Source organism: Rhinichthys klamathensis, unplaced genomic scaffold (assembly GCF_029890125.1).
Source record: "Rhinichthys klamathensis goyatoka isolate OS25496 unplaced genomic scaffold, OSU_Roscu_1.1 h1tg000323l_1, whole genome shotgun sequence".
Classification (NCBI taxonomy): Eukaryota; Metazoa; Chordata; class Actinopteri; order Cypriniformes; family Leuciscidae; genus Rhinichthys; species Rhinichthys klamathensis.
In genome coordinates, this window is record NW_026606839.1 from 237,957 (window position 1) to 265,073 (window position 27,117).

A 27,117-nucleotide genomic window follows, 5' to 3' on the forward strand; every position below is an offset into this window, starting at 1 on the left:
CCAACTTGTCATATATTTTTGCACTGCCCATTTTTTTTATGTTATGAATCAGCGCTTTTTATCAGGACAAACTTTTAAGAACTTATTTAATATGGATTCAGAAAAACTATTACAAATTTTGTATTTTTGTATATTGTATTCATGATAATATGTTGTTAAACATATTATGTTTAATTTGTATTTGCCATGTAATAGCCGGTGATGCTGATATGGCAATAAACATAAATACAACGACATTGGTGGATTTGTTATAAAGTACAGAATAACTTGAAAATGCCAAAAATCCCAGTTGTTCGTTTTGATTAAACTAATTAAAGTTTAGTTAAACTAACTAAAATGGCATAGTATTACACTGTTTTTATGCATGTACCTTTGAACTACCTACCGTATTTATGTACCATAATGATACATACATATGTTAGGCATTTTTTTATCCCCCATTGACCTTCTCTGCAGGTTAAATCAATGCACCAGTAGGAGGCGTAAAGTGACGGTCTTTATGAGCGAGTTTGTTTGGAGCTATTTTCATTGGCGGAACAAAAATAGAAAAAAAAAAAAAAAAATTACTGGCAATATTGTCTAAAATGTAAGTTACCCATTAACCTCTTGTTTATTGCACTGTTGTGTAAAAGCAATTTTATACTTGCACTTGTGCTGTTATGAATAGATATTCTGAACAACTGCACTCATGCTTTTGTGATGTTGCTTAGATATAGGCCTACTCATATATATAGTGCATTTATGTTTTCCTTTGTTGTAGACGCCTCGGGTATTTTGGTCACGTGTCGCTGTCCTTGGTGCTGAAATCACGTGACCGGAAAAAGGTGTCAGTCAACGGTTCAAGTCTTACAGAAAAACATCGAAAGTCCAGCAGATCGAGACAAAGAACTTTGAGAGAGAACTTAAAAAGAGGAAGTAAATTGCATATTAATAATAATTGTAGTAGTAGTGATAATAATAATAATATCGTAATGTTGGCCGATTATTTTCTGTAGCCTTGTAACGTAGGCTACTGTTTTTCTTAGCAGAGGCTTTAATCTATAACACGCAAATCAATTTAAAATGGTTATTTCATGTATTTATATATTTGAGCAGTCATTTAATAATCAAAAACAAACAGTATTTTATTATTCATGTTACAGCCTACATTTAGATTTACAGTGTACAAATCTGAGTCAAAAGGAAAACACGCTCTGAATGAACGATTCAAGCACTGATGCGAACTGATTACGTTACGAATCAGAGAGAGAGAGAGAGAGAGAGAGAGAGAGAGAGAGAGAGAGAGAGAGAGAGAGAGAGAGAGAGATGTAGGCGACCCAGCAGAGCTCATAGGGAAGCAGGGAATTGGAGAAAGGTTCTTAACCTATTTTACAGGGATGCTGAACGTCATTTTGGTTTGTTAATCTCTTATTGGTAAGAGATTCACGACTCGGCCGATATTGATTTGGTATTTTGTTTGTAAGGGATGTCACAGAGGAATATTCAAGCTTCGCTGCTGTGAGGATGGCAGGACGGAGCGGTGGCCTTTTCGGATCGCAGCTCAAATGCCGCTTTGTTCGCCGTCCAGACGTGGATTGATATTTCATTCATGTGCATCTGAATTCAGTCCGTATAAAGACCAACAGCGTAGCTCTTCAACGCCGCACACACTCAGCACTGCACCGAGACCACGCAACGTTACAGGAGGTAAGATCCTCTGTCGGCACTAGTCCGATGGATAGATACTCATGCATCCTGTGACTTTTAAAACACTTTGTCTAATTGAATGCACAACACGTGCACTGCTGTTTCTACTCATGCTTTCACAACAGTGTCTTCCTGCCTGCAACAAACTGAAGGAAGTAGTAATGCTCTCGTGTGCTTATTGTTTTGACTTTAAATATGTCTCTCCTATTCAGCATTGCAATATGATGTGCAATACTGTAAAATCAGCATCATTAAGGCCATGCAGAACTAAATTGGACCACATGGAGACGGAGATAATAATCTGTTCTGAGCTGTCACTGTGACAGAGAGTAGGTTTGCTCAGGGTTATTATTTTTGATATGTAATTTGGCACTGATTACACATTTCAGGTTAATCTAATCCTATTTCTTCAGATATTACTCTTTTTTTTTGATGCCTCACTTAAGAGTAATCTTGTATTATTTGACAAAGATACAAAGTAGCAAAGAGCAACATATTAATTAAACCTTTATCAACAACAAAAAGAGCATTCAAGTGTTTTTAGTGTATATTTTGATGTTAATACCCAATTAGTATTATTTATGAAGGCTGGTTGATTTAGCATAGGTAATGCACATTTACTAACACACAGACAACAACAGTTCAACAACAGTTTGATTGCATGCAATGCAATATGTCAGTTGTTGTGCAACAGACGCTGAATGTCAGAGCCTGAATATGGCAAACATACAGGACATTCTTGGAATAGAACTGGAAATATGAAAATATTACAAACTGTCTCGTTTGATTCATCTGCCGAGCCAGTTCATTTTAGTAGTAGTAGATTTTTGAGATTCTGTCATCAAAAAACGGTTGAAAATGGTCATACAACTGACAGCTTTGTTAAAGCATAGAGCACATTTTATGATTTGAGATGTATTTAGTGAATTTTGAGGTAATATTGTGTAAATAAGTGGCAATATATATGAGTGAAAATATAGCAGATTTGTCTTTAAATTGTGGTTGACTAATATGGCTGATGCTGACACTGATCTGTGAGCTATGTTAAAATATACAATGTATTTGTTCTTGGCTACAGAGCAAGTATGAACTTACTACTGCTAGTAGATTAGGCCCCGTTTACACCTGGATGCGTTTTGGTCGATCGGATCACAAGTAGACGAGGGAGACACATACCCGTTTACACCTGGTGTTTTAATCCATCTCTTTTGTCCACTTTCAACCACTTCTGTCCTGATTTCTTCGAGGGAAGGGTCTTTAGGCGGGTACATGTATGGACTTTTTCAGATCTTTCAATCTAATGGACGAAATAAGCTCACGCAATTTACACAGGAACGCAACCGGAGACAACAGAAAAACACATGGAGAGCATCAGCAAGACCAGCCGAACACTGTGAGTGTGTGTTAGAAATCAGGAATGATGAGAGAACATTGGGCTTGGTGTGTTTTTCGTCTTCAAACCAAACTTGGGTCTTTAGCTGACAAGTCTTTTCCCGTCTGTCTAGCGCACATCCCATAATGTTAAGCGGTAGGTCAGTAGACGAAGAGTCTTTTGTGGCTGTTCTAACACATTCAATCTACACGATATGAAAGCAATCCGGTCAAATACATTTTCGACTACCTCTGGAAGTGGTCAAAAGTAGACAAGCTCAAAAGGTTTTACACCTGTATTTAGCGTCGTCCACTTGTGATTGACCAAAAAGCATCTTAATACCAGGTGTAAACAGGGCCGAAGACACACTGCTGTTAGCATGTAAGACATGCTGCATAAATAGACATCCATAAAACCAGTAGCAGATCTAGGCAGGTGGAGCTGGGGGAGGTGGAGGGTTTCAGAGAAACTCTGATAGCGCGCTGCAGGACTAGCTTAGAGCAAACAATGAACCAGACTATTCAATTTTGAGCAGGCAATCTCATTGGCTGCAGGATCAGCAGAGGCCAATCAGCTTGTGCCACGTGGTAATGATGTGATTGCTTTGCATACTGCATGCAAAGGACCTCTAGAGTCTCATGACTGACCTATACATTATAATAAATAAATAAATAATAATAATAAATAATATTCCATTATTATTATTATTATATTACATGGATTTAGATCAGTATCAGCAATATTGGTTAACCATAATTTTATTCGGAATCTACTGAGCAGTTGTTTTAAAAAGATGTAGTGAATCATACACTGCAAGAGAAAAATCCATATAAGTACTAGTAATTTTCTGCCTGCACATTATCTGTTAGGATAAACACCAATATGGAATATTTTCTGCATATCAACAGGGAACATTGGGTCCTATTTTTTACAAGATTTTCTTAGAATGTATAGAATCCGCTGTTATATTTTAAAAGACATATTGCATGTGGATTTGAGACTCAATTTCCTTTTTCCAATTTCCAATTCTTAATAAAGGCGCTCAGAAAGGCATGTGAATTATGGCACACAGAGCTGGAAGTTGAGCTACAGGTGATTTAGTGATGATGCTGGTTTAATTTTCCAGGCTTTATCTGACTGTATGGCTGGAAGTCCAGCGTAGAAGCACAAGAGCCCAGTGTCACACACACACAATGAGCATGCAGAGAATAATAGAGCAGCGATCGATACAAACCAGCCAGCAAGGCTCTCTGCACATGTGTGGATCCTGTAGTGTTACAACATTTGTACAGAACAATGGAGGTTTGTGTGTGATTGGCAGTCAAATGTAGTGGGTGTTTGATCAGCCATGCAAATATTTTGCTTAAAGTTATTAAATATACTTTGCTTAAATAAAATCAAGCTTATTTATTTATTTTATTTCCATTATTTTAGGACCATTACTGCATTATGATATTGTTTTCTTGACAATTAAGTTGTTAATTCTCTCTCCCAGTTATCGTTACTGTAATGTCTCATAATTGTTTTGCAATAAAGTCAAATAAAATATATAGTGATCAAATAATAATAATAACAATTAAATAAACAACAATAATAACATTATTATTATGTAAATTATGGTATTATTTTTGCACTGCCTTTAATTTGTGCTGATTTAAATAAAAACATCTGCAATTTGTGTGACACTACACAAAATACTGTATTACAGTAATGAGAATTTAATGAGAATCATTATAGAGAATAATGAGAATTTTAAAAAAAAAATACAACGTCTGGGTGCATTATGGTAATGAGAATTTCGGGGGAAATTTGCTTAATTTAATATTCATGAAAATAATACAACACTGCCATATAGATAGGCTTTATTTCCTTTATAGAAAATGTAATTTCTTATGACTTTGGGGTGAAATGCGACCTGGACGCGATATTTTTTCCCCCAGGATGGATGGGGAAGGTACCGCCTTTTTCCCCTCTGATTGGCTAGAAGGGTTCTCCTCCGATTGGTTATTTGATTTGGGTTAGTGTGTGTGTGATGGGTAGGTTTAGGGGTCGGGTTAGTGTGTGTGTGTGATGGGTAGGTTTAGGGGTCGGGTTAGTGTGTGTGTGTGATCGGTAGGTTTAGAGGTTGTGTGTGTGTAGTGTGTGTGTATACGTGTAACTTCTCATCTGAAGAGATGACGTTTCACGGCCAAATCAAATAACCATTAGGAGGAGAGCCCTTCTAGCCAATCAAAGGCGAAAAAGGCGGTACCTTCCCCTACCATCCTGGGGGGGAAAAATATCGCGACCTGGGCATGTTTTCGTGAGATTCGTTCTCAGGTTTCCCACAATATATTAATTTGCATCTTAAAGGGTTAATTCACCCAAAAATCCTTAAAGGGACACTTCACCCATTTGCATTAAGCTTTGTATTGTTAGAAACCCAGTCATATATTATAATGGTCGTGGATTTTTCCTTTATTTTTCCCTGAGATGGGAGAAATAAGGATTTAAGTGTTTTACTTCCTGCTTATTGTGACGTAAAAATCGTCATTTTGCGTCACAATAAGCAGGAAGTCACATTTCATTGAAAAGTGTAGAGACTACAAACACAAGCTCATCATTTATTCAGGGTGTGGGACCCACTCACGCTACAGACCTATTATAGATCAGTGGGTGGGACTTCACTTGCAGATACAGAAAGCAATATCAGCCATCTTGTTTGGAAGCTAAGCTAACAAGCGCTGTGGAGATAGGAAGCTACGACAATGACGGAAGAAACTAAACATGATATGGAAGAAGAGGATTTTGAAATTCTGCTGCTCGAATCCGGTGTTCGTGGCTATCTTTACGAGCCGCGATATAGTGAAGAGCAGCTGAGGAAGATGGAGGAACAGGAGGCGGACGAGGAGCCCGGACTGGCTCGAGCTGGGCGGACTGATGGTGCCTGTGCTCTTGCTGTGCGCTACGGACACAGATAGAGTCCGTCTGCTGCAGAGAATTTCAACGATCGCAATTTTTTTTTCCTGGACGAAATCTCTGAATCAGACGAGCACATGGACGTTTGTGTTGTGATGTGAACCATCCTAGTTTCGCACCGCATATGTTCTGACTGGCACATCCAGGTATTATGCTATAATTCACCATATATATAGAAAGAAATAGAAACGAGGAGTAATTCACTAATGAGTTTGCCAATGTAACGGGGTTCATTGTTGTGGGAAGAATGAGGCGGGAACCGGCAAACATTTAAACATTTTAATAGTAAAATAAACAAATACAAAACAAAAGTATAAGCCAGCAGCCCCTCACTGTTGGCCACACACAACAGAAACAAAACACAACATAAAATCAGGCCTGTTCCTCTCTCGATCTGCCCTGTCGTCGCTCCTCGTTTTATGCTTCCGCTCCTCGGTGAGAGATGCGAGAGAGACCGGGTCTCACAGGTGTCGTTCATTATAACTCGCGCCACTGGCCTCGCGCCATCCTCTCACGTCCCTCGCCCTCGTCCTGCTCGCCACAGCCAACTAACTAGAAATTTTGTGTGAAATGAATTTCTAACTCTGGTGGCAGCTAACGTTAGCCTTGTAGACAGAAGAGTGATTTCTCTGATGTTTGCGCTGTTCTGGATTAGTGGGAGTGGCTTGCGGAGCTGTGCAATGTGGTGCATTGTGGGAGTTGTTGTCTTAAATACAAATGCGCCCTAAAGTTATTTTCTGTCTTTTCTCGGTCAAGAGGGCACCAAATTCAAAATTTCTTTTACATTTCGACTACATACACTCACCTAAAGGATTATTAGGAACACCTGTTCAATTTCTCATTAATGCAATTATCTAATCAACCAATCACATGGCAGTTGCTTCAATGCATTTAGGGGTGTGGTCCTGGTCAAGACAATCTCCTGAACTCCAAACTGAATGTCAGAATGGGAAAGAAAGGTGATTTAAGCAATTTTGAGCGTGGCATGGTTGTTGGTGCCAGACGGGCCGGTCTGAGTATTTCACAATCTGCTCAGTTACTGGGATTTTCACGCACAACCATTTCTAGGGTTTACAAAGAATGGTGTGAAAAGGGAAAAACATCCAGTATGTGTCAGTCCTGTGGGCGAAAATGCCTTGTTGATGCTAGAGGTCAGAGGAGAATGGCCCGACTGATTCAAGCTGATAGAAGAGCAACTTTGACTGAAATAACCACTCGTTACAACCAAAGTATGCAGCAAAGCATTTGTGAAGCCACAACACGCACAACCTTGAGGCGGATGGGCTACAACAGCAGAAGACCCCACCGGGTACCACTCATCTCCACTACAAATAGGAAAAAGAGGCTACAATTTGCAAGAGCTCACCAAAATTGGACAGTTGAAGACTGGAAAAATGTTGCCTGGTCTGATGAGTCTCGATTTCTGTTGAGACATTCAGATGGTAGAGTCAGAATTTGGCGTAAACAGAATGAGAACATGGATCCATCATGCCTTGTTACCACTGTGCAGGCTGGTGGTGGTGGTGTAATGGTGTGGGGGATGTTTTCTTGGCACACTTTAGGCCCCTTAGTGCCAATTGGGCATCGTTTAAATGCCACGGCCAACCTGAGCATTGTTTCTGACCATGTCCATCCCTTTATGGCCACCATGTACCCATCCTCTGATGGCTACTTCCAGCAGGATAATGCACCATGTCACAAAGCTCGAATCATTTCAAATTGGTTTCTTGAACATGATAGTGAGTTCACTGTACTAAAATGGCCTCCACAGTCACCAGATCTCAACCCAATAGAGCATCTTTGGGATGTGGTGGAACGGGAGCTTCGTGCCCTGGATGTGCATCCCACAAATCTCCATCAACTGCAAGATGCTATCCTATCAATATTGGCCAACATTTCAAAAGAATACTTTCAGCACCTTTTTGAATCAATGCCACATAGAATTAAGGTAGTTCTGAAGGCGAAAGGAGGTCAAACACAGTATTAGTATGGTGTTCCTAATAATCCTTTAGGTGAGTGTATATGACCCACTTTCAATAAAGATGAATGTTGAAATGGGTGAAGTGCTCCTTTAAATACTCATACTCATGTCGTTGAGAACACAAATGATCTTTTTAAAGAAATCTGACTGATTTCTGTCCCTCTGTTGACAGCTACACAACAGTTCATTAAGAGATCAAACTAATCCATATGAATACTCCCAAGTCTTCTGAAGAGACATCGCTTTATATTTTTGGGTGTTATATTACCCCTTTAAAAGTTTTAAAATCAGTGGACAGTGTTGCTCCTCTGGCAAACACACACATATTGATCTGTGCTTAGCGACCAGAAAAATCAATCACAGCAAACCGCATCTGGACACGGTACTGCGATTAAATAACAAGCAGATGTGTCTATTCATTTGGACCATCCGAAATTCAGACTCTCTGGGTAAATTGGTGAGACGCCAGCACACGCAACAGACATCCACAGGCCTCGTATCGATTCGCCGACAGTAGGTGCAGGTTTTGGATGCTTGCTTGCATTGTGGAGTGTGTGAGAGTTTACTTTTGATGAGAAATGATAAAAGTCAACGGGGTGGAAGTGTGTTTGCATCTGATTACTACCCTCGTGTTCTGTGATTACCATGAGCTGAATGGAAGACACACATCACAGAGCAGAACAATTTATATAATCTCATCTCTTAGTTGTGCACACAAACACACGCAGATGCGTCTTACAGTTTTAAGCTAGCAGAAGATAAAAAGTGAAAAAAGTCTTAAAAGAAGTCTGGTCACGCGTATGTTGCATCGGTGAGGCTACACAAGGGTCGGGAACAGGCACTGGCACACTTAGATTGACAGCTGGTCCACCCACTCAAATGCTGAGACATCATTATTTTTTTGAGAAAGGAGAAAGAAATCACGCAGGTACAATAATAATCACTGAAATACTAAACATTAATTTAGCTGTCACTCCTGAAACTTTGCAGTTTGTATGGGGCCGCTAGCCTGGGAAAACCCAGACAACTTCCGGCAAATTTAGATTGGCTCTGAAAGTTAGTCTGGCAAAGAGCTCATTCAAGCCCATTTCCAATCAGTCGAAATCGCGGCACCAATCAGAAACGTTGGGGCGGGCTTTACACGATGACGACAGCGCTGGGATTTGGAAGCAGATTTTGTAGCCTACATTACAAAGATGGATGCCGCCGTCGAACATCACTCGTTCGAATCAGCTATCGCGTCTGTTTTAAGCGATTTGAACGTTTCCTTTTAGTTAAAAACCGAGCAAAGAACAACACTCGAAGATGTTTCTCCGCCGCTCTGCATACGTCATCTAGTATAACGCTAGTATATTGGGCATAGAGTAATGACAAATAAAAATCGCTTGTTAATACCACTAACAAGGCTCATAATAGCCCCACACTAACACGGTAGCATAATGAGGGTCCCTACCTTCAAACCGAAGCATTGAGAACTTTGTCAGTGTCCAGACAGTTTAATAAGAAGATATTTTTTACATACAGTCAACTTCGCGTATACAGGCAGAAGCCATCTTTGAAATACAGTCTCTACCAGTCGATCTACGAACGCCGATCCAAGCCTGCTGTTCGCGCTCACCTTATCACAACTTATAGCTCGTTCACATCTCACCAGCGCTCTTGGATCGGCGTTCGTAGATCAACTGGTAGAGACTGTATTTCAAAGATGGCTTCTGCCTGTATACGCGAAGTTGACTGTATGTATAAAATATCTTCTTATTAAACTGTCTGGACACTGACAAAGTTCTCAATGCTTCGGTTTGAAGGTAGGGACCCTCATTATGCTACCGTGTTAGTGTGGGGCTATTATGAGCCTTGTTAGTGGTATTAACAAGCGATTTTTATTTGTCATTACTCTATGCCCAATATACTAGCGTTATACTAGGGTTGTAGGCTAAACTGTTTTTAGAGATAAAACTATTTACATTCAATAATCATGAAAACAAATCTCAGATAACGGTTGACTAGGTAACAATGTGTAATTAGACCAAAGGTTCATTTTGCGCCGGAGTTCTCCTTTAAACACTTCTGATTGGCCATTGAGTTCAAGACATCAACAGATTGGCTACATTGCTCAACGGTGAAAGAACACGTTATAAATAGAAACATTTGACGCTCTCCAGGTGGAGAGATGAATGGATTTCGTTGTTTTCATGAAACTGTTGGCTGACTGTGCATTTAACTAATCTTAGTTGTCAAATTATTTTTTCCCATGTACGGTACAATGATGTAATTTGAGAGTAAGCATTGGTATTTCACCAGGGCCGAATGACGTTAAAATGTCTGGCCTCGCCACTGGTATGTTTGTCTTTATGGCTACTAGCATCCATACTTCGAAGACTTTTTATGTTCTGCTTGGTTAAGTCTGTAAGTCTGATCGCTTCAGAGAAGTCTCATTCTCATTCTCACACCTCGCCTCATTATTTATCATTCATGTCTGCAGCTCAAACATGCAGGGGGAATTACGTGCTAACGTTTCAAACTTCAGGTCAGGGCTTTGTTCAGTTCACTAACAAGGGCCCTATGAAATCCGTTTTATTTTTCCCCAAATACTGTATTTTTCATTTGAATGTTTTTTTTAATCATAAGAAATCATGTCTAATCAATTGAATTCCCAAAACTTTTTTTTTTTAACAATTTAGAAATGTATTACAATTTTAACAATAATGGGGCCAAAATCCTTTTTTTTTTTAGTTCGAGTTAGAAATGTATTACAATTTTAACAATAATGGGGCCAAAATCCATTTTTTTTTTAGTTCGAGTTTTATAATTAAATATTAATGTATTATCAAAAACGGTGGTAATAAAACAAATGCATACATTTAATGAATCTTTCAAAACTTAATCAAATGAAGATTTGATGAAAAAAGTGCTGCTCGACAGAGGTTTACTGTTTAAAGTAAAACATGAATGAAAATATTAATAATGATTATAATAATTATTGTATATTACGAATATTGCTGACTCTTTTACAGATTGCTTTCATTATGGATATGGATTGCTTTCGTTAGTCGTCATGGATAAAAGCATCATCTAAATGCATAAATTATTTATTATTATTATTACTTTGATAACTAAATTCTATTTCTTAACATTTTCTACATTCTACTTGTCTATTACGGTATATATTTCTTCGAGTGAAACCGAACATTTATTTTGGCGGATTGTCGTGAATACCTTTAGGTTATGACACGATATTATATTTTTTATCAAATGAATGTTTAAATTCTCCATCCATGAAATGATAGGGCCGCACTATTATTAGTGATGCTTGCAGCATACTTGACTCAAGGCGCCTGATAAGTGCTTCATTGCAAGCAATTAGTGAATGTATTTCTTTCTTTCTCCCTGTTCACATTGTTAATCTCCCTCGCCCTCTGTTTCTTTGTCTCGGTCTTATTCTTCAGTCTCTGCTTGTTGCTGAACACAGTCCTCGGTCGTAATAGTGCCTGCAGGCCTTGCCTTCAGAATCCAAGCTCTGTGCTATTGTTTCCATGACAACATGGGAGGCATGGCCGGAGGGCATCGATGTGTATTTGCACTCTCACTCACAATTTCTCTCTCTTTTATCTCTTCCTGACACAGTGAATTTGATCACTTCAAGTGTTCTTATTTAGAACCTTCATTTCGAATTAGAGATGCGCATTTGACTAGAGTCGCTGATGAATGCTCGTGTCAGATGACGCAATAGGTGAGATTTGTGTTGATGATATGGGTTAGGAGACACTCGAAGCTTTTAAGGTTGGGCCATTTGCCTCTTTGCGTCTCTGGGCATTAAGAGAGCACTCCTGGGAACACATTAGGTTTGAATGTGATGTTATATGAGGGCATCAGGTGCAAGCGCAGAGAGTTTATTCACTGAAATAATGACACACTCAACAGGCTAGATCTAAACATGACAGCGACCACAAGAGCATGATGTGTGTTCGTGGAGATAACATGAGAAAATGTCCGCTCGTTTCGTGTCTTAGGCCATCAATGTGTACTTACATTTACGAGTCATTAAATCATGTTTAATTTGGACTTCTCTGTGCATGCTCTTTGAGGTGTTGACCATAGACCTGAATTATATGACTGACAGACAAGAACGGTTTGACCTAAAAATATCAAAATATAACACCTACATCTTGGATGCCCTTGAGGTAAGCTAAAACATACCAAAAATTAATTTCAAAGTGAACTATCCCTTTAAGAGACTGAACACCAGTGGGCGGAGCCTATGATGCGATGATGTATAACTATCTGTCAATGTCTTGCTCTAGAAAAAGTCATATGCAAATGTATTTGCCCGTGTGACGTCACAAATCCCACAATATCCAAACACGCTGTTTTTAAAGCTTGATTAAATGAGAGCTTTGTTTATAATGAGAAGGCTGTTTTAAGCTCTGAAACTTGCAGGAAAGTTTTAATGGTACAAAAATGTCAAAAGATGAAGGCAAATTAGATTTCTCATGTCATGACCCCTTTAATATTCATTAAAATGAAGTATTATTGGTCCTAAAATATTTTTTTTATGCATATTTCTTTTGATTTTGTGTTGGGAATGAGATTTGACAGTGTTTTTGACATTAATTCTTATATTTCCTACAATACATTGATTTGCATCATAAAAAGTTGAAAGACATAACAGTGTCAATATCAAGCTAATCTGACTGATATGATCATTAAAGGGAAGGTTCACCCAAAAATGAAAATTACTGACATCATGGAATAATGTATTGTGCTCATATTTAGTCTCATTCCAGCAGCCGGAAGGATGAAACTAGACCAGTCCACCATGAAGGAAAAAACAAATAGGCATATACAGTTTACCTTCAAATTGTCCTCCACTGAGATCACATTTTCTTATCCAGATCAACACATAGCACATTTCAAGCACAGTTTTCCCAGTACAAGGACAGTCTGCTGTCTACACTGTCTCGCTCAGGGGCAGAATACTGAATAAAGTGGCATTTCACGAAACACCCAGTTACATACGGCACTGTAGATATCGAACCCTCCAAGCTGCTCTCAGACAAGAGCAAACAAAGCGATTCAGCCTTTACTGCATTCAGAACTGGTACAAACTATAAACAAGAGTCTATTAGCTTGTCAGAACTGAACAGCCCATATAGCTCATCCAAAGACCACAGAATTATAACCAGGCTCACGACAGCAGAAAATATCTCGGAGGCAAACTGACATTCATACTGTACATCATCTAGAAAACCCACTGAAGCTTTCCACCAGTGAAAAATTATGCTTTTTGTTTTCTTTTTTTGTATTTGTTTAAGAAACAGATGAGCTGGATTTGTTGCTAAACAGTTTGCATTGCAGATGTGCTTTTTCACTAGAACGGATTGAGTGTTTGTTCTTATTTTTTTCTGTGCGAGTTCAACATAATTGAACGTGAAAAACAGGAAAATAATTTATGAAGCAAGTATGAGACAGTTAACAGCTCACTGGAGGAAATGATTATCAGTGAATAGTGACTTAAGTTCCAGTCTGTTTCTCAAAGAATCATGAATCATATGTCTTCGGAAGACTCGGAATATAGCAGATAAATCATTTGGACTACTTTATGATACTTTTGTGGTGCTTTTGTGTCTTTTATGAAGATAGAAAGCCTCAGACCGTATTTCTCCAATTGTGTTCTACTAAAGAAATAAAGTTCGGAATGACATGAACATACAGTATGTAATGATAAAAGTCCTTTTTTTTTCCTTTTTTTTTAAGGGCTATTTATTTTCATATTATTTCTATTTATTTATAAATCCTCTACCAAAAGCAAGATTTAGTAGACAAGATACATCTCTCCATTGATGGCCGATTAATATCGCAAGCATGTTTCTTGAAAAAAAAAAAAAAAAATTGGCCAAATTAATGGAGATATTGGGTCTCATTCATGAAATACGAGCAGAACGAATTTTTGTGTAAATCGTGTGTAAAGTGGTTCTGGCGTAAATTTTCGGATTCATTAAAATGTTCGTATTTTCCAAATGTTAGTTGGTACGAAAGAAATCTACACCCGCTCCCAGCCACGCGTAAACAGTGAGTTTAACATCCGAACGTTTTGCTCATTAATAACTAAGGCTGCATTTATATCACCTTAATCGGGTACATATTTACACAGCATTTTGAAAAAATATTATATATAGTAATTACATACGGTTTTTCTTTTTACTTCTGGGACTGTTTGGTTAACAGATCAAACTCCATTAACTGCATCTGTAATATGCTGCCAAGCTTCCTTTGTTTTAGGACCTGATAGCCTACGCCACTATGTAGCTTAAGCTTGAAAATAAAATGTGGTGTTTTGAATGAACTTCTGATAATAAAACTTCGATTTCTGCACCTGAGAATTTTTTCTTTTTCATTCATTTTTGAGAAGACATGTTGAAATCCTTCGATTGGTGTCATAATATGATGCCCATATATAGTTGTCAGTCAGATTTAATGGGCGGGATTTATGGTAATTGAGAATGAGCGTGCACGCGCGTCCCATTTACGACTTATTGGAATTCATTAACACACACACACACACATTTCACTATCACATCTGACGTTTACGAAGTATTTGTGAATCAGGAGAGGAGTTTTCAGGAAGGTCTCTTTACGCGCAAATCTCTCTCATATTTACTCGTATATTTATGAATGTTTCATGAATGAGACCCATTGATTTAGAATTAGATTTTTTTTTCTATTTTCATTTTAGTGGAAGTACTTTTGTTGTGTTTTGTCATTTTTATTATAATACACAGTATATATTTTTTAAATATGCCTATATAGTTTTTTTGTTGTTGTTGTTGGTTTTTTTAGTAGTTAAACTTAACGAAATAGTGCCTTGGCAACCAGCTGAAATTAAGTTTAAGTTTTTTTAATAATGTTTTTATTTTATTTCGAGTAATGAAAGTGTTTTTTTTAATGGTTTTAGTTTTAGTTAACGATGATAACCCTGGTTTTAGCATCTACCGACAGTCAAACTTCAATGTTGCAAATTTGTTATTTCTCCAAACTCCAATTCCCACTTTTCATGATTCAATCAACATTAGATGGCTTAATGAAGTCCCGCGCTACACTTTCTTCTGATTTAATTTACTGTTTCCCTTAGACGTGTCAGTCTGTCTGTCTAATATCCATAAATCTGAGATATGACATCTGTTGAGACTTCAACATCCACCCATCACGCCTCTGTTTTCCACTCTCAACACATGCTGTTCTTGGAGGGAGAATGCAGTGAATTCCAAACACGAGGTCTCACGATGCGAAGCCGCTAAATATTAAATTCTGTAGATGTTCCTGTTGTGTTTAAAGGATCTCATCTGGCAGAACCACTTCAGAATCCAGACGCATATGTAAGGGAGCGCCATATCTCACAGAACATCGCCTTTTCAACACCTCACAGCTCCTTCTTTTGACTCGCCGATGTTTGTGAGGCGGCACACGTAGCAAAAGAAAGACGCTGAAAGCAAATTTTCCATTTTCCCCCCCTTTATTCCATCTTTGTGATTTCCATTCTCTTTCTCCAGCGACGGAGAATAGCGTTCGAGTGCAGGACAGTGGACTTGAATAGGCTGCCATTTCTCCACTGATGTTTATCGTGTCTTTCTCCTTCATGCTTTGAGCAGATAAAAAGGCTTATGTGGGTCATGTTGCATTAATCGAGCTCGCTGTCCTCTCAAATACTCTCTAAATTAAGCAACAAGCATAAAATATTCACATTTGCTCATGGTTCATCATTCAATGAAGAACAGCTCAAATGTATCACATCAACAGTGAACTAAAACTGCTCTCACAGAGACTATCTTTCTTTTGAAAAATGAGATGTTATTTTTATATTTATGGTTTTGAAGACTATTTAGGAGTTCTAGATGCATTCATTTCAGAGTTGGTATCTCAAATCTGCGCTTCCAAATCGCTTTTGATCCACGTGGCCAGGACCTCTAAATCTTTCAGCGCTGATCTTTTTCAGTCACTACCGCATGTTTCGGGCTCTGAGCTCAGAGACGGCAGACCCAGAACTGTTAAACGCATACAGAACTCTGTATTGATCCATTTTGTTAGAATTGTCAGGGCTTTGATGACGCTCTGGCTCTCAGCAAACTCTCTTTCACTCTGAATTTGATCTAGAAAAGAAAGAAAGAGTTGTAGTTTTGTAACATAACCCTGAACGTCAGCAGAAACCGTTTCTACTAGACAATCCCCTGTGAAGGATCCTCAGCAAAGACCACCAGACAAGTCCTGCGCACAGACCCTATGACCAGCTTCGGCTCCATACCGGCGTGATGAAACGGATCTTAATGCAAAAGGAACTGGATGAATATTTGAATGCTACCGATCCACAATCTGAATTCTGGCTCGTGAAGCTGCCTGAATCATAATCACACCGTGTTTGTTCGTTGGCCAGAGGAGAACTGGCCCCCGACTGGGTCTGGTTTCTCCAAAGATTTCGTTCTCCATTCATGTCACAAGATGGAGTTTGGGTTTCTTGCCACTGTCGCCTCTGGCTTGCTTAGTTAGGGACACTTAATATTCAGCAATATTATTGATCTGGCTATCACTGTACTGACGCCGTTGAATGAAAACCGAACTGGACAATTACATCATTTTTTGCAGGACTGCTTTATGAACTAATTTAATAATTGATTATATTTACAATGGAAATGAATCAACACTGAACTGACTTCTATTGAACAACAGCCACTTGTATCACTTTGAAACCATCTGTGTTGTATGAAGCGCTACAGAAATAAAGGGGACAAACACAAAAGCACAAAGGATGCTTTTGCTGGCAGGTACAGAGAGATTTAGTGTTTTTTTGTCAGGTTTTTTCTTGTTGTTCTATGAAAACACGTTTCACTGCGTCCTCATCAGGTGTCTCGAGTTTCCAGCAACAAGTAATTTAACTGTCAAATCAACCACAAAATCACAGTCAGTCAGAGCATATTTGATGTCATTCATTCATTCACTCGTTCATGTATATAAATTACAAAATAAATATGTATATATTTAATTGTTATTTCTACTTCAATTTATTTTTTATTTTCTATTCATCAAATAATCCTGAAAAAAATGTTTCCATCACGGTTTCCACAAAGTTATTTAGCTAAGAAGAATGTTTGTTGAGCAGCAAATCAGCATATTAAAATGATTTCTGAAGGGTCATGTGATACTGAAGACTGGAGTAATGATGCTGAAAATCCAGCTTTGAATCACAGAAATAAATTACATTTTAAAATAAATTTAAATAGAAAACTGTTATTCTAAATTGTAATAATATTTCACAATATTACTCTTTTTACCGTATTTCTGATCAAATAAAAGCACCCTTGGTGAACATAAAATGCTTTTTGAAAAAAAATCGTACTGACCCCAAATATTTGAACAATAGTGAAGAAGATATATTAAATATCCATGTTTTTATTTGTAATGCAATTTTATTACACTGTAAACCCAACGCTGGGTGTTATATAATCTCAGACTTATGAACAGTCATAATGTCCAGCCGTGAAGAAGATCGAGTAAGCTGTAAATCTGGGGCCGGGGGGCCGAAACGCACATGTCTTTGTTCATAACTCTTCTAATCCATGTCTTAATGAAAAGCTGGGGATTTCAGATGGATGAGGCGAGTGGAGCAGGCTGAGGGTTTGATCTGTCTCCTGGGAGAAGCGTGTAGTGTGCGCTGGGCAGTGTTTGGTGTTGTATTTCATATTCTCTCCAAACAGAAGCGAGATCCTGGAGGCAGAGCATGTGCACCTGAAGCCTCATGTTTAATTAACTACAGATTCCCCCTAAGAGACTGTTCTGTTGGGACCAGCAGGCAGGAGTGAGCGCTATCAGTCTTTCAGCTGGGGTTTTTTTTTCATCCTTATGTTGACTCTACACTTTCTTCTCTTTCTGCACTGCAGGATTCAATTTTCCGATCCACTTAGGCGGGATTCTGATGCGTTACGAATCCGATTAGTTCACACGTGCATGCACTCTTTAACAACAAACTGCGTTTTTTTGTCTCTCTCTCTCTCTCTCTCTCTCTCTTTTGGGCAATTATTCCGCTGGTTTAACTGAAATCCATCTCTCTCTTTCTTCTTTTCTCTTTTGCCCTAGTTCCGCCGCCTCTTTTCTATCATTCCGTCTCTTTCCTGTTTTTGCAGTTTTTTCTCTGAGATGAATCCTCCTCAGCTCTCTGTGGTGTTGGTGCTGATGTTGGCCCAGCTGTGCGCATCTTCTCTTGGTTGTCCTTCAGGGTGTCGCTGCTACAGTTTGACCGTGGAGTGTGGATCCACCGGACTCAAAGAGATCCCGCAAGGCATTACTCACGGGACACAGGTCAGTGATCACACCAAGCATGTGGATCTGTTGGTGGCGTCATATTTTGAGAGTGACTTGAAAAGCGATTTTAAACAGTCAAGAAACTCCAGATAAACTCTTAAAGGGATAGTTCACCCTAAAATGAAAATTAAGTCATTATTTACTCACCCTGGTGTTGTAATGCCATACGCCCTTCTTTCTCAGCCAGAAAAAGTTGTGAGAAATAAATAAACAAAAACACGACATGAAATACGACGGCTAGAAATCCCCCAAAAAGTAACTCTATTCACTGCCATTATGTGGACGAGTGCGAGCGGGCGGTCCATAAAAGAAAGAAGGGCATATTAGGCCATGAGACGGGACCCCAAATTTGGGCTACCGGTACCATTTTGAGGGATTAAATTTCTTTTTGATTTTCATGAAGGTACACATCTCTAGTGTTGGAAAATGTGTGATAGCATCCGATCCATGCTAGCTTTCAATTATAAATCAAGACTTATATCATCCTACCTCAAGGTAAGGAGTTCAGTGACTACAACAGAAAAAAAATGTATCCTTTTATAATTTTTAAAATGTATAAAAAATGTATATTATCCCTTTTCTTGACATATGTTTGAAAATCGTCCTCCGTAACCAAAAACTACCTTGAATCTAATGCTATCACACATTTTTCAAATACAGGTTCATATACCTACACAAAAATCACCATGCAGTTTAATCCCTCAAAATGGTACCAATCAACCCTCTGTCTCACAGCCTATATGGCATTAGAACAAAAACAAAAACGATAAGATACTGCCTTCTTTTGTACTTGTCTACACCTTGACCCACAATACAGCAAAGTTTAGATTGAATCCATAGTTTTTTTTTATAGACAACATTTTTAATAAATATATTCAAATCATAAGAATTTGTGTGTATGTTTGGTGTTATCAATGTTAAAAACAATATGGAGTAAATCTGGAAAAATACTTCCAACATCAAAGTTCAGTGTAACAAGAAGCTGCTCATGTGTGCTGAAAAGTTAATTTACACAGTTTGTACAATAATCATTTTTATTTTATAATAAAGTTTTCATTGAAAAAATGGTTTATTTTTAAATTAAAATAATTTAATGTTATAATTTTTGAGCAGTACACTGTAAAAAAAAGTTTGAAGTTTTAAATACAACAAAGACTGGAGTATGTTTTACAAGAAAAAAGTTTCACTCTCTCTACTTCAACATTTCATGTTTAATTCAGTGCGTTACTTGCCATTTCTTTGTAATTATTTGTGAAGTTTACTAGCAATTTCAGAGAGAAAATTGTTTCTGCACCAAATGTTTGCTCAGTGTATGATAATATTGTCAAGATGTTTATAAATCCTTTCCATTAGCTTTTACGGGAGAAAACTGAGCTGAATTACAAACAAGTGTTTTGAGAATGACCTGGGTAACGATTGATCAGACTTCATAAGATTAAAGTATACTGTAGTAAATGTTTTTGTTCTTACTGTGAATGGTTTTGCCATTGTTCTTTACAGACATTTGTGAATTAATGAAAACCAAAACATATACATTAATCACACCAGGATGCATTTGACCACAGGTCTACTCAGCATCCGGTCACAATTTTTTATTCTGGTCATCCTAAACGATAAGATACCGCCTTCTTCTGTGCGTGTCTACACCTTGACCCACAATACAGCAAAGTTGAGATTAAAACCATGGATCATAACTCCAGATAGTGCTGGGAATCATTCGTTACATCAGCGACTCCCATGGCCAACCTTATTTGCATATCTATGTGTCTGCTCCAGTCACATCACTAACATTACTGCAGCTCGTGAATATTCATGAGCCGGCTTGCATAAATTGCTTAATTGACCCGTGTAGCCTATGCTGCGCAAGAAATTTGCTTCAGCTCGGCCTGTGTTTGATTACAGACAATAGCTTGATAGAAATCAATTAGAAAATTAATTAGTGTAATATGTTGCATCATTAATAGAGTTATAGAAGTAAAGACAGGCCACTCAGCCCTACTCTTTGAAAGCCTATTAATGCCGTTCCTGACGCTGGTAATTGATTTGTTTGTGCGTTTCACTGATAGTCGACCCAGAACTGTGCAACACGCACAGAACTTTCTATTGATCCATTTTAAGTCAAAGGAAACCTTCTTCGACTCTGAATTCACCTGGAACAGAGCAAATATGAACAGCAAGAGAGAAATATTTATGCGCGAGTGTGTTTTGTCAGCAGTCTCTCGCTGCTCTCAGTGATTAGGACAGAAACTCAGGTCGACGTGGATGAGATGGATGAAGGCTAGCGTATAAAATCAATGAAGCTTATACTGCAAGCGAAACAGATTCTCATTAGAGTTTGATCAATATTGCCTTTTAATGACTGATACGATACAGACCATCTTTTATCTGAACACCGATATGCAGAGCCAATTCTAATCATTGTTGCAACAGTAAAACATGCATAATACTAATAATTCAATAATTAATATAGCCTAACTTATTATTAATATTGTTATTATTGATCACAACTATTTTAACAATAACAGTAATAATAATAATAATATGCAGGACCAATTTTAATTATTGTTTTATTTCTGTTTTCAACTAAATAATCATTAGACTATGACAATAAAACATAATAATAATAATTCTATTATTAATTTAATGTATTACTAATAATAAAATAATAATAACAAAAGTAATAACAGTTTTGATAATAACAATAATCTCATTATTAATATAATAATAATTATTCCATTATTGTAAACATTTCCATATTGTATTAATATTATTAATAATATTATTATATCCATTATTAATATAATATTGCTGTTGTTGTTATTATTATTAATATGATTATTAATAATGACAACAATAACACTTACACTAAATATATGCATAATAATAATAATCAAAATTGTATTGTTAATATAAGTTATTATTATTCCATTATTAATATAATAATATAATATTATTATAATTTCCATATTCAAATAATAGTATTAATATTATAATATCCATTAATATAATTATATTGTTGTCATTATTAATTACAACAATAATAATACTTACAATAATTATATTAATAATACCACTTTCATTATTACTATAATTTATGATTATTATTCCATTATATTAATATAACATTTTCCATATTCAGATTGTTTTATTTAGTGTCATGTCAGCATCCAAGGCTATTTTCATGGCAAAAATTCTATTACAAAAATACAAATATCATATAATTACAATAAAAACCAAACAAACAAAAACAGCAAGTCATATTATACAAGATTTTTTATATTAACATATGATAAAAAATCCAAAACCTTTTCAGGCATAATCGAACTAAATAAGTCCTTAAGTGAGGTAACTTCATAAAAAGTCCAGGACAATCTAATAAAATATGTTTAACAGAGAGGGGAATCTTACAAAACATGCATATAGTTGGGTCTTCACCTTTAACCAAAGAAGCATGGGTCAAACGTGTGTGACGGATACGACATCCGGTGAACACCACTTGTCTAGTTTTAAGAGTGATAAAAAGTCTTAATTTCCGGATGAGTTTCATATAGCTTATTATTCTTGCACATATTCCACTCTTCTTGCCACTTATTTAATATGTACCGATTAATAATCGGTCTAATATCTGAAGGAGGAATTTGACATTCATTAAGTTTCTGATTAGCAGCTGCATCAGCTCGCTCATTTCCTGAGAGTCCAACACGGCTGGAACCCAGCAGAAGATAATACTGGAGAACTGATTTACTAGATAATCCACTGTGGTTAAGATACACTCCACCAAAGGATGATCAATGAATCAAGTTTTCCATATTTAAATAGTATTAATATAATATTATAATATCCATTATTAATAGTAATTTTTAATAATGACAACGATAATACGTACAATAATTATATTAACAATAATCATCTCAATCATTTCATCATGAATACAATTTATTATTATTATGTTTTTCAGAGAACAGAATTGTGTTGAAAAAAAGCTGACAAGTGTGTATTGGTAAGAAATACTGGTCAAACTGATTATCTCTAGTTCTCACTGCTTCAGTTTTTATGGTGGTTTATAAAACAAAGCACATATCACTCACTCTCTCTTTTCTTTTAAAAGTGTGATATGTACTAATGATACTCCCATGGAATTTGTGTCCGCTTCAGACCATCTTTCTACAGGACAATGCCATTGGACAGATCCGTCAGCGGGATCTCTCTGACCTCGGCCAGCTGCACTACCTCTACCTGCAGAATAACAGCATCTCCACGCTCGAGCCCGGGGCCTTCAGGAGCCTGGGTCTGCTTCTGGAGCTCGCGCTCAATGGAAACCGCATCCACCTGATCACAGCGGACGTCTTCCGTGGCCTGGACCACCTGCGCATCCTCTACCTCGCAGGAAACCAGATCACCAGACTCGAGGACTACACTTTCCGCGGACTGCAGGTGAAACGACTGTCTGTGCCATCTGCAAATTTACATTTACAGGTTATGGGATTTGGGAACATTCATTTACAGTATAAATGTGACTAAAACATTCATTTAAAGATAAACGTTTAGCTAGGACTGTCATTTTTTGGCTTGTAAGCTCCAAAAAAACAAAAACAAAGAGAATGCAAGAGATCATGATTTGCTGACAACAATACTCAGAAACTGACTTTTTTTTTGCATTGGAAATATAATTGATTGAGTACAAGTATTCTTCTATACTATTGTGCCTATGAAAACAAGATGCTTTTTGGACTTTTTTGACAACGTTTTGGGGAAAACTGTTATTTTTTAGTATCATTGAGATTCTATTATAGTTATTAATATTTTGAATTAGATTTTCATGTTTATGTTTATTTTCCATTTTCATTTCAGTTAATATTGTGTGTTGGACACTTGTTTTTGTTTTGTTTTTAAATAGGTCTATAATTTTTATATAATTACATTTTATTAGTTTTCATTTTTGTTTTTGTAGTACATCAAGTTAAATTAAATGAAACACGGAAATTTTGCCTTGGCAACTAGCTGAAAAAGTTATATACCGGTATTATATTTTATTTTATTTCACTATAACACTGATTATAATAGTTATGAAATACTAATACCATCATGGCTGTTCAAATAACATTTTTAGAAAGCTCCACACATTTGCACAACCTTTAGAGTTTGCAAGTTTTGAAATGCTCATAAGAGTTTAGAAAGCAGAAATCACAGAAAAGCAGTACAAAACCTAAATTAATTCAGACTTTTTCAGCAGTATGGTATAAGACATTCACTGCAGTGCCATTTATGATTTTTAACAGGAATGAAAGTGAGGCTGTGAGGGATAGACATACGTAGGTACATCTCTTCAGGGGGTTGTACTGTTATTTACTGTGTTTTTGGATTGTTCTGCTGACAAAACACTGCAAGAATATCTTTCCGAGAAATTTCAGTAGACAAAAAACCTCAGACACCATGAGCTGTGGAAAACTAGAAGTGATCTAGGAGCTTTATACAGCAGGCCATTGAAAACACAGTAAGTCTATCCCTCGAAACCTCACTTTCATACCTGTCATGGCGCTGCTCTGAATAAGGTCTATTGGATGGAGGGACTGAACTGATATTAAATGACACTGCATCACTCTAGGTTGCTTTAAAAAGTGTGTTTTATAATCGTACCGATCATGCTCGTTGCAATAATCCTGATGATTGACTCATCAATGTTGATGAATGTATTCCAGCGGTTGCAGGAGCTGCATCTGCAGGAGAATGCGGTGGAGGTGCTGGGAGATCAAGCTCTGGTGGGTCTGTCCTCTCTGGCTCTTCTGGATCTGAGCAGGAACAACCTGAGGACCCTGAGTCCCGCGTCACTCAAACCCCTCGTCAGCCTGCAGGTGCTGAGAGTCACGGGTAAGAGCTTCTGCCACAATTTTAAGTCGTCTACTGTTTAGATTTTTTCTCCTTAGAAATGCAAATGTGAGATCACCTCATGAATATTGATTTAGTCATGTTTCCATTGGTAGCTCTTTTCATTTAAGTAAACTAATAAATATTCATGATCCAAGCGTTCACTCTGATCCAGTGCTGTGCTGTTGTACGAGTCGCACGACCTGCAAACGTACCACATTGACATGGCATTTAGATGTCAGCCAAGCTTTATGCTTGCTAAAGTATTTTTGCACAACATGTTGTTTGGATAAATATTTAATAATGCTGTATTCTGAGAGGCTTATATTGCGTTTGCTCTGACAGATAACCCGTGGCGCTGCGACTGCGCTCTGCACTGGCTGCGCGGCTGGATAAACGAAGAGGGTCAGAGGTTGTTGAGCTCAGCCGAGCGCCGGATGCTGTGTGCCGAACCTCCGCGGCTGTCCCACCTCAGTCTGGTGGAGGTTCCCCCTAACAGCCTTGTTTGCATCCCGCCTGTAGTGCAACTGGAGCCCAGCCACTTGACGGTGCGTTTGGGGGAGAGTCTACGCGTGTCCTGCCAGGCGTCCGGATACCCGCAGCCCCAAGTCACCTGGAGGAAAGCGTCTCACGGAAAAGCCCAGCTGTCTCCCAGAGGTCTGGTGCAGGAGGTCGGGATGGACGGAGACGCAAGGACCGGCGGGCGGTTGGTGACGGCCAGGCCTGGCGGAAAAGGAGGGCCGTCGAGTCGCGGGCCAGTCCGAGGAGGAGCCGAGGAGGGAGGCGACCGGGAAAACTTTGATCCCGATACGGGAAGCGGGATGTTGTTTCTCAGCAATGTCACGGTGGCGCACGCCGGACGCTACGAATGTGAGGCCTGGAATCCCGGCGGTGTGGCTCGTGTGACTTTTCACCTCTCTGTGAACATGTCTTCGTCCCGCTCGGAAATCTGGCCTCGGTTGCATTCCTCGTCGTACTATCATCCTTCCTCTGTGGACGTGAGCCAGGAGCCGCTGTATGAACTGGAAAGCATGGACTTCAACGCACTGGGAACCGCCACGCAGACGGCCATCGCGGTGGGAATCTCGCTGCTCGCCTTGACGGCGCTGTTGCTGCTCTGCATGATTTACAGTCGGCATCGCCAGCGGCAGAAAGAGGAAGGCGGGTACGGCGCCAGCAAAGAGGAAAGCATCCTTTACGTCAACGACTACTCCGACGGTCCCACCACGTTCGCTCAGCTCGAAGAGTACCGGGACGAACGCGGCCACGAGATGTACGTGTTAAACCGCGCCAAACCGGTGCTGCCCTCACCCCCGACATGCATCCAACAGGGGTCAGTGCTAAAGGCCAGTGAGTGTCTGACTCCAGGCCGGGCCACAGGGATCGGACCCCGCAGAGCTCCCGCAGAAGGAGGAGAAGGACCTCCGCTTGATCCCGAAGGGTTGTTCATGAACCAGAGCTTGCTGTTCGACACGCAGATCGCTTATGAGATCCACTGCTGAACTGTATCGCTGGAAAGACTTTGGGTTTTTGCCAGTGGATGTTATCCTGCTGAATTTCCTTTCGTTCTGAGAGCACAAATGTTTTTTTAAAGCATTAAGGGAATAACAGACTTTCAAGCTGCGTTGTGCAATTTCAGTGCATCAAATGTATTTGCTAAATTATTGTCTGACTGACTTCCCGTGTTAGCAGGTTGTAGCGGTTCTAAACTCACACCATTGAGTCAGTGTTGCTACACTCTTAAAAAATAAAGGTTCTTTATTGGCATCTATTGGCGCTTTTCCACTACACAGTACCAGCTCGACTCGACTCGGCTCGCCTTTGTTTGGTTTTCCACTGTGTAAAAGTTGTACCTGTACCTGCTTTCGGGTACTTTTTTTGTATCACCTCCGGCGAGGTTCTGAGCGAGCTGAGGCGATCCTAAAATGTGACGTGAAAACAATGCCGACTGCTGATTGGTCAGAGAGAATCGTCACTATTCACTGCGTCATCATTGCACGCGCCAGATGGAGTATCCAGAATAACCCCGGCATTTTTAAATAGTTTGGCCAGAGATAGTTACTAAACTTACTACTATTATTATGGCAACTCGGAAGAATACGCCGTGGTCAAACGAGGAGGTGCAGACTTTCCTTTGTATAAGATTCGTATACTCGCGTATAAGATTACGTCACGGCAGTTTCCTGCGGCGTCGATATGACGACCGGGTACTATTTGTGGCGGTACTGTCTGCACTCTGCAATGGAAAACGGAGCGAAAAGCGAGCCGAGTCGAGGCGAGTCGAGCTGGTACTGGAAAAGCGCCATATGGTTCCCAAGAAGAATCTTTAACATCCATTCCACAAAAGGTTCATTATAGTGTAAAAAGTTCTTTAGATTTTTTAAATGTTCTTAACACTAAGGAAAAAAAGGTTATTTTAAGAACTGTTGTTCACTGAAAGTTTCTTTGGGGACTAAAAATGGTTCTTCTATTGCACTGCTATGAAAACCCCCTTTGAGAACCTTTATTTTTAAGACTGTATGTTGAGCTGCTCAAACAAGCAGAGAAATGTTAAAAACATTAAAAACGTTTACTCTCATTGGGGAAATCAACCCCCAAAGGGCAACTTAAAGAAATAGTTCACCCAAAAATGAACATTTATCCCATAATTTACTCACCCTCAAGCCATCCTAAGTGTATTACTTTCTTCTTTCAGCCGAACACAATCTGAGTTATATTAAATAATATCCTGGCTCTTCCCAGCTTTGTAATGGCTTTGAATAGTGTCCAAGTTTTTGAAGCTCCAAAAAGCTCATCCATCCTTCGTACAAGTAATCCATATGACTCCAGGGGGTTAGTAAATGCCTTTTGAAGCGAAGCCATGGGTTTTTGTAAGAGAAATATCCATATTCTCTTTCCAAAACTTCTC

The 27,117-nt window shown here is 38.5% G+C and overlaps 1 protein-coding gene across 2 annotated transcripts; it reads left to right on the plus strand.

Moving 5' to 3' along the window:
* Window positions 1-1,272: 1,272 nt before the first annotated feature.
* lrrc24 (leucine rich repeat containing 24) lies at window positions 1,273-25,871 on the plus strand. 2 transcript variants are annotated; one of them, XM_056271592.1, is made up of 5 exons: window positions 1,273-1,686; window positions 18,120-18,341; window positions 22,500-22,778; window positions 24,044-24,212; window positions 24,555-25,871. In XM_056271592.1, the coding sequence occupies exons 2-5, from the start codon at window positions 18,180-18,182 to the stop codon at window positions 25,709-25,711; spliced, it is 1,767 nt and encodes a 588-aa protein (XP_056127567.1). In that variant the 5' UTR covers window positions 1,273-1,686; window positions 18,120-18,179; the 3' UTR covers window positions 25,712-25,871. The 2 variants fall into 2 exon arrangements, with proteins under 2 accessions (XP_056127567.1, XP_056127568.1); XM_056271593.1 differs by having other exon boundaries at window positions 18,167-18,341.
* The last annotated feature ends 1,246 nt before the right edge of the window (window positions 25,872-27,117 follow it).